Below are 15,364 nucleotides of genomic sequence, written 5' to 3' on the forward strand. Positions count from 1 at the left end.
AGTAAACAGCTTGCAAGGTCCAGTACAAGTTGCAGTATTCATTTTAAATAATAATAAACTGCTTAGCATGCATTTGCATTATTCTTTTCATGCACCTTAATAACATTCCCTCTAAATGACAGTCACAGAACCTGTAAACTGCAACAAAAATAATAAAAATCACCTTGAAAATACATCCAGACTGAGGCTGCCTTGCTGCCCATTGGTCATCCATTCCATCGCTAGCAGAAGTCACATACATTTCAGAATAATCCTTTCCCCCAAAACAACATGAGGTTACCTTGTCCACAGGTAACTTCACAGTCTGAATATTCTTTCCTGGAAGACAATTCACACTTTTATGTTAAATGTATTGTATTGTAACATTTATACCACGCGCTTTCCCACTTTATCCCATAATAATCTTAACAACATAAAACGTGCCATGCTGAGTCTAGCCAAAGATCAGATGAGTACAGTATCCTGTCTCTGACTGTGGCTAATCTAGTTCACAAGTAGCTGGCAGATTCCAAAGAGACTGATCTATCCCATGTTGTACTTCCAGGGATAAGCAGTGGTTTTCTCAAGTGTACCTGGCTAGTAATGACTAGCTGACTTTTCTAGAGCAACGGAGAGTAACAAAGGATTACAAAAGGAATAGAGAGAGAAAACAAATATAGCAGGTGTATGAGCACACCACTGTTTGTAACGGAATGAACAAACAGCTCTTATAATGGGGAAATTCTACACAAGAAAATTACAAATCAAGCGTGCAGAAGTTTGTAGAATTTTGAAATACTGTGCACAGAATTTTTTTTGTGCAGACTTCCCTCCACCCCAAGAGTAAACTCTAAGCTATATAAAACCATACCAGTGATGGCATTAAACCATAAACGTATTAATCTTGTCTTGATATGGCCATGTATCAGCTTGATGTCTACATAAGGCAAACATTTGCCTAGTAACATACAGCCAGGAGTGGACTGACAGTGATCTGGGCCCCTGGGGGAAAAAAGGGTCATTGTCCCCCGGGCCCCCACCGCCACCCCTTTTGTTTCGAGCAGCCCCTTGCTCACTACAGTCCCCCGGGTCTATCTTGAAGAGCCCTGGTTGTCTAGTGGCCTCTTCGGGGGGGGGGGGGGGGCAGGAAAGAACCCCACTCTTTCCTGCCCACCACCATTTCTTCTTAATGGTTGCCGAGACTTCCTGCAGCAGTCTGTTGCAGGAAGCCTCGGCAGCCATTTTGAAGACACAGCAGTGCTGGACAGAGTAGAGAATGACACGGGGATGGGGATGGGGACAGGGACAGATCCCACGGAGCAGGGATGGGGACAGAGCCCGTGGGGATGGGAACAAACTTTGTCCCTCTGTCACTTTCTACTTTGAAGTCCGTTAATGAACTGGACTGTTATTTATGTTTGATTGATGCAGACAACAATATTTTTATGTTTTGGAAAAACAAGCAAATATGCTGGCCATAGCTAGCAAAATTTGCATGAGAAATACTGTACATTCTGCTACCAGCACATCTTCTAAGAAGACATCTATTGCAGGAGGGATTGTGGAAGACAAGAGAGCTAGACTGAATCCTGAGATTGTTGATGACTTTTTATTCATCCAATTAAAAAATCATAACAGTGCTTCATAGGGCATATTTCTCCCCTCTAGGGTATACAGAACGGGTTGCATTTTGTACCCCTGGACATTTTAACAGGGTAGATTAGGATTCCTTGGAGTAGCAGAAGTCAGCTATGGTTGGGGTTGGAAGGGTAGACGGTGGTGGTGGGAGTGTTTATTGTAGTTGTTCATTGTTATTATTGTTTTCTATTTGTAATTTATACACAGCAGTTGCACAGCACATTGTTCCTTTTTATACTTTAATAAAAAGATTTAAATATAAAATCACTAGTAAAAAAGGCCCATTTCCGAAACCAATGAAACGGGCGCTAGAATGTGTTTTTTTTTGTGTGTGTGTGTATGTGTCACAGAGTTATTTTGTGTGTGTGTTTGTGTGAGTGTGTGAGGGTGCGGTGTGTGTGCAGGTTGTTGATGTGTCTTTTTTTGTTTTTTGCTTGGGGGTTGGGGGATGTGGGTGACGGCTTGCCTGAGGACGGGGATGGTTGTTTTAAGTTGGCGGGAGAAGAGCACGGTCTCGGGCCGTCGGGGGGTGATCCGGTATGTTTGGTCCATTTCAGGCCAGCTGCAGGGGAATGCTGGAACATTTATGCGCTGCAGGATTCAGCGCCGTCTTTTTCCGGGTGCTCGGGGAGTCCCCGAGGTGAGAGACTGCTTGCCTGAGGCTTGGGATGGCTGGGCACATCCTTGGCCGCTTCGGCAAAAGAGGAAGAGGAAGGGGGTGGGGAGTTACCTGCAGCCGCCTGAGAAACCATGTATTCTTTGTTTGTTTTGTATTATTAGTTTGCATTTCTGTTGAAGAAAGAGTGGATGCCTTTCGAATGATGGAGGTGGTGCGTCGGTGTACGGTTGTTTCGTTAGTTTGGCAGCCAGTCTCCAGCAATTCCTAGGCAGGGAAGGAGTACTCCTCCCCCTTCCTTGGTCGCTGTTTGCTGCTGGCTGGGTCGCGGGTAATCCTTCCAGCTGGGCTGCAGCTTGTCCTGTTCGCCCACGTCCCAGATGGTGACGGGCACGTTGTTTTCCGGCTCCTCTGACTCCATGTCAAGCGATCCCAAATATAGTCTGTGCTATAGGCCCTCTGGCACTCTTCAGTACTGGCATTAGGCATTTAAAAATTTCTCCCCCCCCCCCCTTCCCCGGTCTATTTTTGCACATACTCACAGCAGGAATATTCTTCTCTCGTTCCAGCGGTGGTTCTGTGCTCTCCGTGCTGCACAGATGAGCCATTCTGCTGGGGAATGCTCCTCCCTTATTGTCACGTAGTTTCCTCTGATTGGTCCGTCTTACGTTGCCTAGTGTTGCCTGGGAACGGTGTTGTGATGGTCCTTTGTGTTTCAGAATGTTGAGGGTGTTTTTTCTGATTGGTCCGTCATGCGAGGGCGGGGCAGAGAGACATGGTCAGTGTTATGGCTTCACCACCATGAATCCATGAACCCTTCAGTGAGTGACTGAGTGACTTCAGAACGTTGTCTTCAGAATGTTGAGGGTGAGTTTTATTATAGTAGATAAGTGTTCGAGGCTTCTGCAGATGAGAACAGAGCCCATAGGGATGGGGCGGGGACAGAACCTGTGGGGACGGAGACGGGGCCTATAGGGATGGAGACAGGTCCTGCAGGGATGGGATGGGGATGGAGACAGAACCCACGGGGACGGGGCGGGGACAAATCTTATCCCCGTGTCATTCTCTAGGACAGAGCAGTGAAACAGGCAGGAAAAAGTGTGGTCCTTTCCTGCTCCTGAAGAGGTCACTAGACCACCAGAGCCCTTCAAAGTAGGCCTGGGGGCTGTAATATGCAGGGGGGGAGAGAGGCACTGGGCTCCCCAGACCTTCTGGGCTCTCGGTCACTGTCCAGTTGCCCTTATGGTCAATCCGCTCTTGCATACAGCAATGAAAACCGTGGGTCACTATGATGATCTTGTAACAGTCAGAAACAAAAGGCAGTGGGAATGACCAACCAGGTGAACCAGGAGAATTGAAACCAAATTTCTTTATTTTCAAGTGCTCAAATTCCAATTTGGACAGACATGCAAAAACTTGATTGAAGGCGGGCCTCATGTTGCTTGTCTGTCCAAGACAGTTTACGTTATTATATATAGGTACTTTCTCTATCCTTAGTGGGCTCTGAGGAAATGGAGACTTGCCCAGGGTCACAAGGAGCCATTGTGGGAACTGAACCAGCTTCCTCTGGTTCTCAGCCCACTGCACCAACCATTAAGCTACTCCTCCATTACAGTAATCCATAAGAGAGTTGTGTGTCCGTGCAGGAGAATGACCATATTCCTTTCATATTAAAATAAATTGAATTGTGTTTATCAGTTATGAGTTAATGGAAAGTAAAATTCTTTTGTCCTATGAATTTTATGTATACATATGTTGCCATCATATATCCACATACTAAAAAATACATTTCTTCTTGACATTTGGTTTGATGGTGATTTTCTCTTCATGTAGCAAATATATATGGGACTGGGGAATTGGGGGAGGGGATGATGTCTAGAATGTTGCCCACTCAAGATGAAAGGCAAGCAGTTTTATATTTTAGTTCTTTCAGAAGTCTGGGGTGAATAAAATCTAATTCTGGAGATTTGTTGCTCTTTAGATTTTCAATTTGCTTTATTTTAGCTTATACTTTCTTGGTGATTTGTTTCAATTTCTCTGAATCATCAAATAATTTTTATGTTGTAGGTTGTAAGTGTCTCCCCAACATCCTCCATAGCAAGTGGTGAAGAATTCATGAATGCATCTTATGATGAAAGAATAGTAGAAGGGATAAGTATTACTTTTTGAGGGAAATGTTTTTTAAATATAAATCTAAAAAAAAGCATATCCTAAGAGTTGTAAAATTTCCATTTAGCTACTATGTAGACTTTATTACATGTAATTCTAATTCTCTAGCCAGTGGAACATACCAGTCTCAGGATCTATACGGATCACTCTCCCACCATTGTAACAGGCTATCCATAATTTGCCTTCTATATCTATGCACATTCCATCTGGAAGACACTCTTCTTTACCCAGCCTGTACAGACATCTGCGGTTTGCTGTAGAGGTAGAATATTAGTCAGTACTGTTTCATGGAAGAAGAATTAAGATGAGGTATTCACCAATGATTATCATCATAAGAACATAAGAGTAGCCATACTGGGTCAGACCACAATCCATCTAGCCCAGTATCCTGTTTTCCAAACAGTGGCCAAGCCAGGTCACAAGTACCTGTCAGAAACCCAATTGGCAGCAACAGATTGTTAAAAGTTTCTACCTTGTCTGGTGAAGAGACTTTCAGGCAGATGGGGAGGGGAGCACCCTCCTTAAAAAAAATAAAGAGGCAACTGTAGACTGCTTTGTAGCCAATAACCAGCAGAGGGCAGTGCGGTTAGCCAATTGGCACGCCCAAGTGGAGATGGATCATCACAATATACACCTGATCACTCTAGCATTCTATAAAGAAAAGTAGGTGCCTACTTTTCTTTATAGAATAGGCACCAATTAGGTGCCTTCTAGGTGCTCTGTTTTTTAGAATTGCCCTCCCCCCCCCCCCAAGAATATTATTATTACTATATTCAGTCTTCTATACTCTAAAACAGTTAAAAAATAAGATTCATATTTTGAAAGTATATTTGCTAATTAAAAGATTTATATAAACAAAAAAAATTTTCCATACAAATATTTGCAGTCGTCACATCATAGTCGAAGGCATCCACCGAGTACGATAAGCTGTCTATGTAAAAGAAGGTTTTATGATCAAGTGACCAATCCATGCCATTAGAGATGTCAACCTTGTCAAAATGCGTTATTACTGAGTGATCAGCCAACAGCACAAAGAGGGAGCCTTGGTTCCTCTCCACTACAGCTGGTTGAAGCTCCTGGGCCATTGTACCTGCAATAAACATAAGTAACTATTTAGAAAAAAAAGGTTCTGATCCACTCTATGCATTTTTGTATTCAATTAGATTTGATCTCTTTCAGGTTTGCTAACCATAAGTGGGAAAACAAACTATTCAGGCTCAGTATACTCACTTCTATATTTATATACAGAGAGCCAAAATGAAAAAAATGTACAAGAAAATGTGAAAGAGAGCGAGCGTAGTTGGCGTGCAGAAAAAGCATAGGAGGTGAGTTGGTAACAAGAGAGCACATGAGATGACAGAAGAGGTATGGGGAAGCTAGATTTGGGCTGGAAGTCAGATGAAAATACATAGGAGTTCAGGACCCTGAGAGATATCGAGGAACTTTTTCAATATGGCGTCCAAATGGTGAAAAAATCTTTATCAGAAAACGTGCCTAGTCCATAATGGAAGAGGTAAATAAGCTTTTTCTGATATTTAAAATACACTTTAAAAAGTTTAATGAAAAGACACACTGCAAATGTCATAGACATTTTGAGCATGGGCGTAGACTGGGGAGGCGAGGGGGGCATTGCCCCCCCCAAAAGAAACGACTGACGTCACGATGACTTACAACTTTCTCACCCGAAGTCGCAGTAAAAGCACCAACAAACAGGCAGGCTCTACTCCGTCCTTCGCTTCCCTGCCCTCTCTGCATCCCGCCTTCCTCTGATGTCATTTCCTTTTGGGCGGGCGAGACGCTGAGAGGGCAGGGAAGCAAAGGACGGAGTCGAGCCTGCTTGTTTGTTGGTGCTTTTACTGGCGCTAGCTAGTTTGCCCTGCAAGCCTGTCCCAAAGACGGTACATGAGTGGAAGTGACTGAGCCTGAGGACCTGAGCCTATAGTCCTGAGACAGTAAGGATTAAGAAGAAGACGTCATTATTTGGTACCGTCTCATTTTTTTCCACTCCCCCGCACAGCCGTCGCCACTCACTCAAAACACAGCAAGCAAACCTGTGAGTTGCTGCTGCTGCTGCCTGCATCCACGTTTTCGTTCTTTATTGGTCCATCTTTACTAAGTCTACTACTTACAAGTGTTAGAGATCTGGCCATCTTGTAAGGCACTACCTACCCAACAAAAACAGTGTTAGAGATCTAGCCATCTGAAATGATTTATTTTCTCCTGGAGAAAATAAATCAATTCAGATGGCCAGATCTCTAACACTGTTTTTGTTGGGTAGGCAGTGCCTTACAAGATGGAGGAGAAAATAAATCAACTATCATAGCATTGGCTTCGGGATTCCCTGCTATGTCATCTCACAGATGTCCACCAGGTAACAACCAACAGCCCCCAGCTGTCCCTGTCCCTGCTGACCAAAAGCCACTACTATGCAAGCCATGTAGAATGTTTTGATCTCAACTGCAAACCTTTTAAATACAGGTCACCCTCCTGCTGCCATGGACCAGCCTGCTGCAGAGAGGGCCTGGGAGGAAATGTCATTGGACCCTGGCCAATGGGAGGTGCCCTTCACCCCACAACAGGGACACACCCAGCACGATCTGGAGGCAGAAGAGGAGGAGCACCATTGGAGGGACAAGCCCCCAATGGAGAGGGACAAGAGGTTTAATAAGACAGAAGCCGGCAGAATGTCAAAAGGGTGAAGCCAACTCCCCCCCCCCCCACCCCATGCAGCCACCATATTGGTGCTATCCAAACAAACTATCAGCCGCTGTATCCATGCTGTTGTTGTTCATTGTTATTTTACCTCAGTTATAGTTAGAAACATGCTGGCTTGATCAGCATACAGATGTACATAGAGGAAGTATCAGAGCAGAATAACCTTTCATCGGTTAGAGTAGTAGAGTAGTAACTAGATCTAAATCGTAATCATTGTGTCATTTCAAGGGGCTGGTTATAAGGACACACTAGCACACATTGTATTGGTGCTGAGATTTTTTCACCTCGTAAAAGGCCACCAAAGCAGACATCGTGTTCTGAGAATCACGTGCTCAATATTCACAGTTGTTATTTTTAACTACAAAGGTTGTTTTAAACCTTAATTAGAAGAAACCTTAATTAGAAGAAACCTGGGAGCACTTAAAATCTTTTTTTTGTGTGCCTAGATCAAAAGAGAAAGATGGTATGTGGGAAAATGCTCCTTTTGTTTTGTGGAATGCAGTGGTATGTTATAAAAAATGCACTTAATATTTTTTATTACTACTATTTAAAAGAGAGGTATTGAATAATGAGGGAGGCACTTCCTTCATGCAGAAGTCCAGTCAGTCTAAACGTGCCAGTTCTGTTGTATATATTTGTTTCCACTTAAAAGCTGTTTGGATGTAAATGCAAGCAGAAAACTATTAGCCACCAAGTTCATACAAAGTTAATAATTTTCAGTGAAAAATAAATCTGTTGGCTGCCTGCTATGTGAATATTCCATCACTGTTTCATTATTGCTACCAAGTATTACATATTTGGGACATTTGTTTAAAACTTTGATGGTTTTAATTCGTTTATCCAGACCTTATATGCACATTGTATTGCTTTTTAAACTCAAAGGCAAATCCTAAGGGTGGTTGAACAACTAGGTATAAACTGTGTTATTATTTTTTTTTTTTACTGCTTTGGGTCCCACTGATCTGTATATCTGCTGTCTGGAATTTTGGAAGATGGAAAAGAGGAAATAAAAAATAAATTTTGGATGTCTGTTGAAGCTGTTGTTTTGCAATGTGTGTATGGATGCCTGTTCTGGTGAGTACATGTGATAATGTTTGAATAACTGTCTATACTTATGGCTATGCTTTCTGAACATGCAGCATCATTAAAGGACATACTTTTAAAAGCCTAGTTGGGTATATATGCTAATCTCAAGACATAGTTAAATGTTTTAGACATATCCATCGACTTGCTCCCTGGGTTGTTCTGGAGGGCCTGGGCAGTAGTGGGGAAAGTAATATACTATGAGGTGTGGGTGAGGAAGGCATCGAGCAACTGCACAAAATAGTTGGAAGTAGCGGGTTACGTGAGGCTTGCATTTACTGCTAGCACTGATTGAAAAGTGCCAGTGGCAAAAAAGGCCAGGGAGGCTGTGGCCTTAAGGTGAACTGGCACTAGATTACTCCTGCGTGTCCTGGCCTGGAGGATGGATTGTAGCTGATCACAGAGGTGCTGTATGGCAGCCCTAACAAAACAGTACCTAGTAAGGCATTCCTAAGGTCCAGGAAGTGGGTCCTGGGCCTAAATACTCTCAGATAGGGGTATCTCCTCTGGGACCTCCCCTACAAATTATCATCCACATCTAGCAAAGCGACAGCCACAATAGCATTCAGTACATCCATAATTGATGTGCAGGTGTCCCACCACCACAGGAGTAACCCACTAACCCTAGTAACAACACTGTGCACACCTCCACCTACTGCACAAGCATATAGCACAAAGCACTCACTCTCAGAGCAGCAGCACATAGCACAGTGGCATACTGGGACTGGACAGACAGAGCAACAATGAGAGATAGATGACAAGCAGGTAGGGATGTAGAATGGGAGGTGTGGGGGTTAAGGGTTTGTGGGGGAAGGGCACAAGATACACAGCAAGGGATTGGTGTGGCTTGGGGGCTAGCAGGCATGGGCAAGGACTTGAGGAGGCAAGGCAGGAAATGTGAAGGTCAAAAGGTTCAGACTGGGGCAAACAAAAAAAAGTAACAAACCACTCAGCAACTCTCCATTATTTCTCAGAAACCAATTCCACCTCTCTAAGCTGCAACTCAGCAAATTCACAAATGGGTCCAAAGATAAGTCTGGCCTTGACCTAGACGCTTGTAAAGCAAGTCTAAATCACAACGTTTTTCTTTCTGTACCCAGGAAATCATTTTGCTATCTGTTATTGCTAAAAACATAGTGCTGCCTATTTCACGCCCACGGCATGCCCCTGAAACACCCCTTCTGAAAACATGCTTTTTTTCAGCAAATATTGGACTTAAACTTTTATTAAAAGGTTTAATTATATGGTTTAAACGTTATCATGTGAGAAACACGTCCATCTGCCACTTAAGCCATTTTTGGGGCATTTTTTTCTCTTTTGATTATGAGCCCTAGATGTGTCTGGGAGTTAAGAGGGCATGGAACAGTCCACTGAGAGCTATGGAAACAAGTAGAGGAATTGAAAGGGACAGAGGTTCTTTGGGAGAAAAGTATGCAAGGTGTGCACAGTTTAGACATGAACTAAGTAAGGCAGTGGTGCAAAGCCAGAATCAGAAAGAGAAGTTAAAGGCCTGGGATAACAGAAAAAGATTAAGAAAACTGGATAAAGATTAGTAGAAATGCCTGTCTCAGTGCAGCAGCAGCAAGCCCTACAAGTTGAAGTCTGATGCAAACTGTTTATAGAGGAGGCCCTGGAGTAATTATGTAATCCAGAAGTCAGATGTTTTGTAAGTGGAACCCTAGGACTGTGTCTGAGCAGTGTACCGTAATCTCCCATGGGATCACAGACTAGTTCACAAACTACCAGGATGTGCTAGAACCTCTAGATACATATATGAAAGGATCAGATAAAATGTGGGTAATTGCTGTATGGAATGTATCAAGAAAATCTTGCTGTGTGTTATACATTGCGAAAACGAAATATATAAACTATTCTTGAATGGTTGCTTGTTTGTTTTGTCTTTCCATGTGATTTTTGTAGCCCAATTATCATTTAATACATCTGAAAAAAAGTGACAGTTTTGAAGTTCTCTCCACGTGCAAGAATTATCTTTTTGTACCAGTCTGAAAGGACTGTCTAGAGATACACTTGCTACTACACTTGAAGGGTGCCACCAGCTCACAGCAATAACATGAGAAATGTTTGGTACAAAATAAGTCAGAAGTAAAGAAGCTGCTTCATTCACACAATACCTGCAAAGAATCGTCCACCAGGATCTACTTTCCCATCGTTGAATCTGTTATTTGGTTTATCCTCATCAACATGAGCAATGGTGGTGACAGACTGGTCCTCCCACTTAAGAATGCCAAACTTATTTCCCAAGGCAACAACATAACTCCCAGAGTTTCGGAGGGCCACTGAGCCCACAGGAGCTTCTATAAATGACAAGAAAATTTGGAAATTACAGTCAACAAAACAATCTTACTTCCCCCTTTCCTTCTCTACACTTTTGATCTCTCCAGTGTTTTGTCTGCTATGTACTACTTTGGCTACGCAGACAAAGAAAAGTAGTTGTATGACAAGGTCGATGTCAAAAGGTTTCTACATAACAGAGCATAGGCATCAACATTTAAAAATGATTGGAAATGCAGACGCAATACAAATTACCCCTCCTTGAACACAAACAAAGGAGTTTGCTCAATATGGGGGTGTTCAGCACCCACTGCACCCAAAGAGCAGGCTCCTATTAAAGCATGTGCACATTTTTCAGACTAAAGGTTTCTTTTACAAAGCTGCACTACTATTAGCGGTGTGCAGAATGGGCTTCTTCGCATTTAGCGCACCGCTAATCAGTAGCCCTAATTGTGAATTACCAAAAATTTAAATACCTTCCAACTGGTAATTTTTGTTTTGAACAAATTTGTTCATTAAAAATGAAAACAAGTTGGAATGATTTCCATTTGCTTTTCTGTTTATCAGAATGAAATGTATTTAAACTGAGAAAAAAAATGAAAACAAACTTTTTAATTCAAAATATTTTATTAAAATTAATTTGAATAACAAAACAGTTAAAACCCTTTCTTTTTGATCCCCTTTTCATTAAATAATAACTTTCTTCTCTTTTGAGCAATGTCTCCAAAAGTTTGCACACAGCACAAGAGTAATCAACCATTCTCATAAGCCTCATAAGCAGGGGGTATGTAGGATATGACATCAGCCTCTCAAATGTACTGCCAATGCTTGCTAGAGTTCTTGCATCTTGACAAAGAGAGGTTCCTTCTGGAGTTCACAGGATGTAATCTGTATAGGCACACTATTATGCTGTGTTTGGAAGGAAGTTGTTTAAAATCAGTTCTGTAGTACTCAGTACGATGTGAAAAAAAAGTTACTTACCTGTAGCAGGTGTTTTCTGAGGATAAACAGGCCAAGTATTCTCACAGATGGGTGATGTCATCCGATGGAGCCCGGTGCTGATGCTGACTTGCGAGCTGAAGAAGTTTCTATCAGCACCCTACCACGCATACACGGGTGCTTTCCTGCTTGATGCGCGAGCAGTCTTGTATTCTAGCTAAAGAATACAACTCCTCAGAGAACACCTGCTACAGGTGAGTAACTTTGCTTTCTCTGAGGACAAGCAGGCCGTGAATTCTCATAGATGGGAATCCCTAGCTACTAGGTTCACCGAAAATAAAAATGCTAGGACAATAGTGACTCAAAACGTCGAGGCCTGTTATTCAATCATCCTGAAACAATTGCAATCTAGTTGTAGAGGTACAGCCTGGAACAGAAGAAAAACTGGGCCTAGGTGGGTGGAGTTGGATTCTAGACACCAAAACAAATTCTGAACTGTCTGACCAAACCAGATGTCATGTCGGGTATCTTGTTAAAGGCAGTAATGGGATGTGAATGTGTGGACAGATGACCATGTTCCAGCTTTGCAAATCTCCTCTATGGAGGCTGATCTCAAGTGTGCTACCAACATAGCCAAGGCCCCAACATTATAAGCCTTGACATGACCCTCTAGAGCAGGGGTGTCCAACTTTGGCCCTCACCAGGTCAGGTTTTCAGGATTTCCCCAATGAATATGAATGAGATCTATTTGAATATAATGGAGGTAGTGCATGCAAATAGATCTCATGCATATTCATTGAGGAAATCCTGAAAACCCAACTGGACGGCAGCCCTTGAGGACCGAGGTTGGACAACTCTGCTCTAAAGTCAGCCCAGCCTAGGCATAAGTAAAGGAGATGCAATCCGTTAGCCAACTGGAAATTGTGCTTTTGCTGATGGAAACGCCCATCCTGTTTGGGTCAAAAGAAACAAAAAGCTGGGTGGACTGTCTATGGGCTTTAGTCCACTCCAGACATAAGGCTAAGGCTCACTTGCAGTCCAACATATGCAGTACACTCTCACTAGGATGGGCATATAGTTTTGGGGAAAATGTGGCACAACGATTGACTGATTAAGATGGAACTCTGACACTACCTTAGGAAGGAATTTAGGGTGTGTGCAGGAAACTACTCTATTGTGGTAAAAGGTGGATCAGCTACTAGGGCCTGAAGCTCACTGATTTTGCGAGCTTAAGCAACCACCACCAGAAACACTACTTTCCAGGTCAAATACTTCAGATGACTGGAATCAAACAGCTCAAAAAAAGCTGGGTAAGGACAACACTGAGGTCCCATGATACAGATGGAGGTTTGACAGGGGGCTATGTCAAAAGCAAACCTCACATGAAATGAACAACTAGAGGCTGTATAGAGATGGGCTTACTCCCCATAAGCTAATGATAAGCACTAATTGCACTGAAGTGAACCCAACAAACCCAAGGACTCGAATTCTATGCCCTCAGCATCCAAGCTGTGAGGATCAGGGATTGGAGGTTGGAATGCAAAAGAGATCCCTTATTTTGCATGATGAGAGTCGGAAAACTGTCCAATCTCTACGGATCTTTGTAGGATAAGTAGTAGGAACCCAGATCTTCCTTGACCAGTAAGGTGCAATTAGGATCATAGTCCCGTGGTCCTGCTGAAGCTTCAGCAAAGTCTTCTCTATGAGAGGAAATGAAGGATATGCATACTGCAGGCCTTCCCCCCACTGCAGGAGAAAGGCATCTGAAGCTAGCAAGCTGTGTGATCTGAGCTTGGAGCAGAACTGGGGAACCTTGTTGGTGAGGTGAGTGGCAAAACAAATCCACCGAGGGGGTGCCCCACTCCCATAAGGTCTTGTGGGCTATGCCCATATTGAGAGACCACTTGTGCGGTTGTAAAACCCAACCCTGCTTAGCTTGTCTATCAGGCAGTTGTCTTTTCCTGGAAAATATGTGGCTCGAAGATCCATCCTGTGTACGAGGGCCCACTGCCACATCCCCACTGCTTCCTGACACAGGGAGTAGGATCCCATACCTCCTTGCTTGTTCACAAAGAACACTGCAACTTGGTAGTCTGTTTTTGAATCAGTATAATTTGGTTCTGTAGCTGATCTCTGGAAGCCTTTAGAGCGTCTGAAATGGCCCTCAGCTTGAGGAGGTTGATGTGAAGTTCTGTTTCTTGAGCTGAGTGGAGGAGTGGCCTAGTGGTTAGGGTGGTGGACTTTGGTCCTGGGGAACTGAGGAACTGTGTTCGATTCCCACTTCAGGCACAGGCAGCTCCTTGTGACTCTGGGCAAGTCACTTAACCCTCCATTGCCCCAGGTACAAATAAGTACCTGTATACAATATGTAAGCTGCATTGAGCCTGCCATGAGTGGGAAAGCGCGGGGTACAAATGTAACAAAAATTAAAAAAAAACAAATAAATCAAGTTTCCTGGGTGTGAAGCCCATCCACATGAGCTCCCATCCCAGGTTGGATGCATCCATTATTAGCACCTTCTGAGGATCTGAAATCTGGAATGGTATACCCACATTAAAATTCGTCCAAACTGCCCATCAGAGAAGGGCTATGAATCTGGATGGTATCCAATAGGTTGACGACCACTGAGAAGCTAAGGTCCACTAGCCTCTCTCAAATGGAGACATGGCATGGGTGCAACATGCACTGCCATGTGGCCCATCAATGTCAACATTTGCTGAGCAGTGACATTACATTACACATCGGTTTTATATTCTGCAAAAGCCTAAACAGTTCCATGCAGATCACAAAAAACAAGAGACCAAAACACAATTCGGGAATTACAGCTTTAAAAGAGAAATCAACCCACATATTTACTAAAAAAAAATCTTTTAATTGTTTTCTGAACCTTAAATAATCATGCAATGCTTGAACTGAGGCAGAAGAGAATTCCAGATTGAAGCAGCTTGATAAAACAGAGATGAAGACAACTATTAACAGATTTAATTGCAACCATTGATGGAAACTTCAAAATAACATGACCCCAACCTAACCGTCTGTTTAAAACAGAAAAAAATTCAACCAGATATGAAGAGGCATCCCCAAAAAGGGATTGAAAAAACAAATAACCAAAGGACATAATTTAAAATGCGATCTTGCTAACACAGGTGACTACTGAAGTTGAAGAAAATAAGGTGATATATGTTCATCCCGTCATAGTGAAAAAATAACTCTAATTGCTATTTTTTAACTGTCTGAAGCTTTTTCAAAACCTTCTTAGTACAGCCAACATAAACTACATTTCAGTAGCCTAACTTAGAGAGAAGCAGGGATTGCACTATAAGCCTAAAGAAAGATGTCTCAAACTTTCTTCGAATAGGCTCTAAGTTTCCTTAATAGAAAAAAAGGAACTTTTAACTACTTTGTTTACTTGATCTATCATCATAAATTGACTATCCACCTCTACCCCTAAAATTCAGGTGGTAAACTCAGATTTAAATGTTTATTTACCCTTTATATTCTTTGGTGGACCTAGCCATAAAATTTTTATTTTTTTCCTGATTAAGCTTTAGACAAAAATAAATAGTCCATTGTTCTATTGCCTCTAAATATTTCTGAATTCTGCTTATCATCTCATCATACTCCTTGAGACAGCATCAAGATAGTAATATCATCCGCATACACAAATGCATTCAACTTTAAACTATCAATCACATTACCTAATGGCTGTAACAATAGATTAAATAAAATGGGTGAGAGAGGATAAAGGAGTCCAAGCATCCGACAGGGCACCCTACATCTTAACCCTATAGCAACGGCTAGTCAAAAAACCCTTAAACCAATTAAGCACTGAGCCTTGTATTTCAAAACTATCTAACATTAAGTAACAAAATTTTATGATCAACTAAATCAAAAGGCACTTGACAGGTCAAATTGAATAACAATAGCACATTG

General features: G+C 42.5%; 1 protein-coding gene across 3 annotated transcripts in view; it reads right to left on the reverse strand.

Moving 5' to 3' along the window:
• The window catches only part of RGN (regucalcin), a 43,367-nt gene that overhangs the window by 7,826 nt on the left and 20,177 nt on the right, over positions 1–15,364 (reverse strand). For all 3 annotated transcript variants that reach the window (XM_030200633.1, XM_030200632.1, XM_030200631.1), the window contains exons 3-6: positions 10,333–10,515; positions 5,277–5,492; positions 4,525–4,656; positions 164–318 (exon numbers count right to left, since the gene is read on the reverse strand). In XM_030200633.1, the coding sequence (XP_030056493.1) occupies positions 164–318; positions 4,525–4,656; positions 5,277–5,492; positions 10,333–10,515 (686 nt within the window). The remainder of the gene's footprint in view (positions 1–163; positions 319–4,524; positions 4,657–5,276; positions 5,493–10,332; positions 10,516–15,364) is intronic.

The sequence above is a fragment of the Microcaecilia unicolor genome, chromosome 4, assembly GCF_901765095.1.
Source record: "Microcaecilia unicolor chromosome 4, aMicUni1.1, whole genome shotgun sequence".
Lineage (NCBI taxonomy): Eukaryota > Metazoa > Chordata > Amphibia > Gymnophiona > Siphonopidae > Microcaecilia > Microcaecilia unicolor.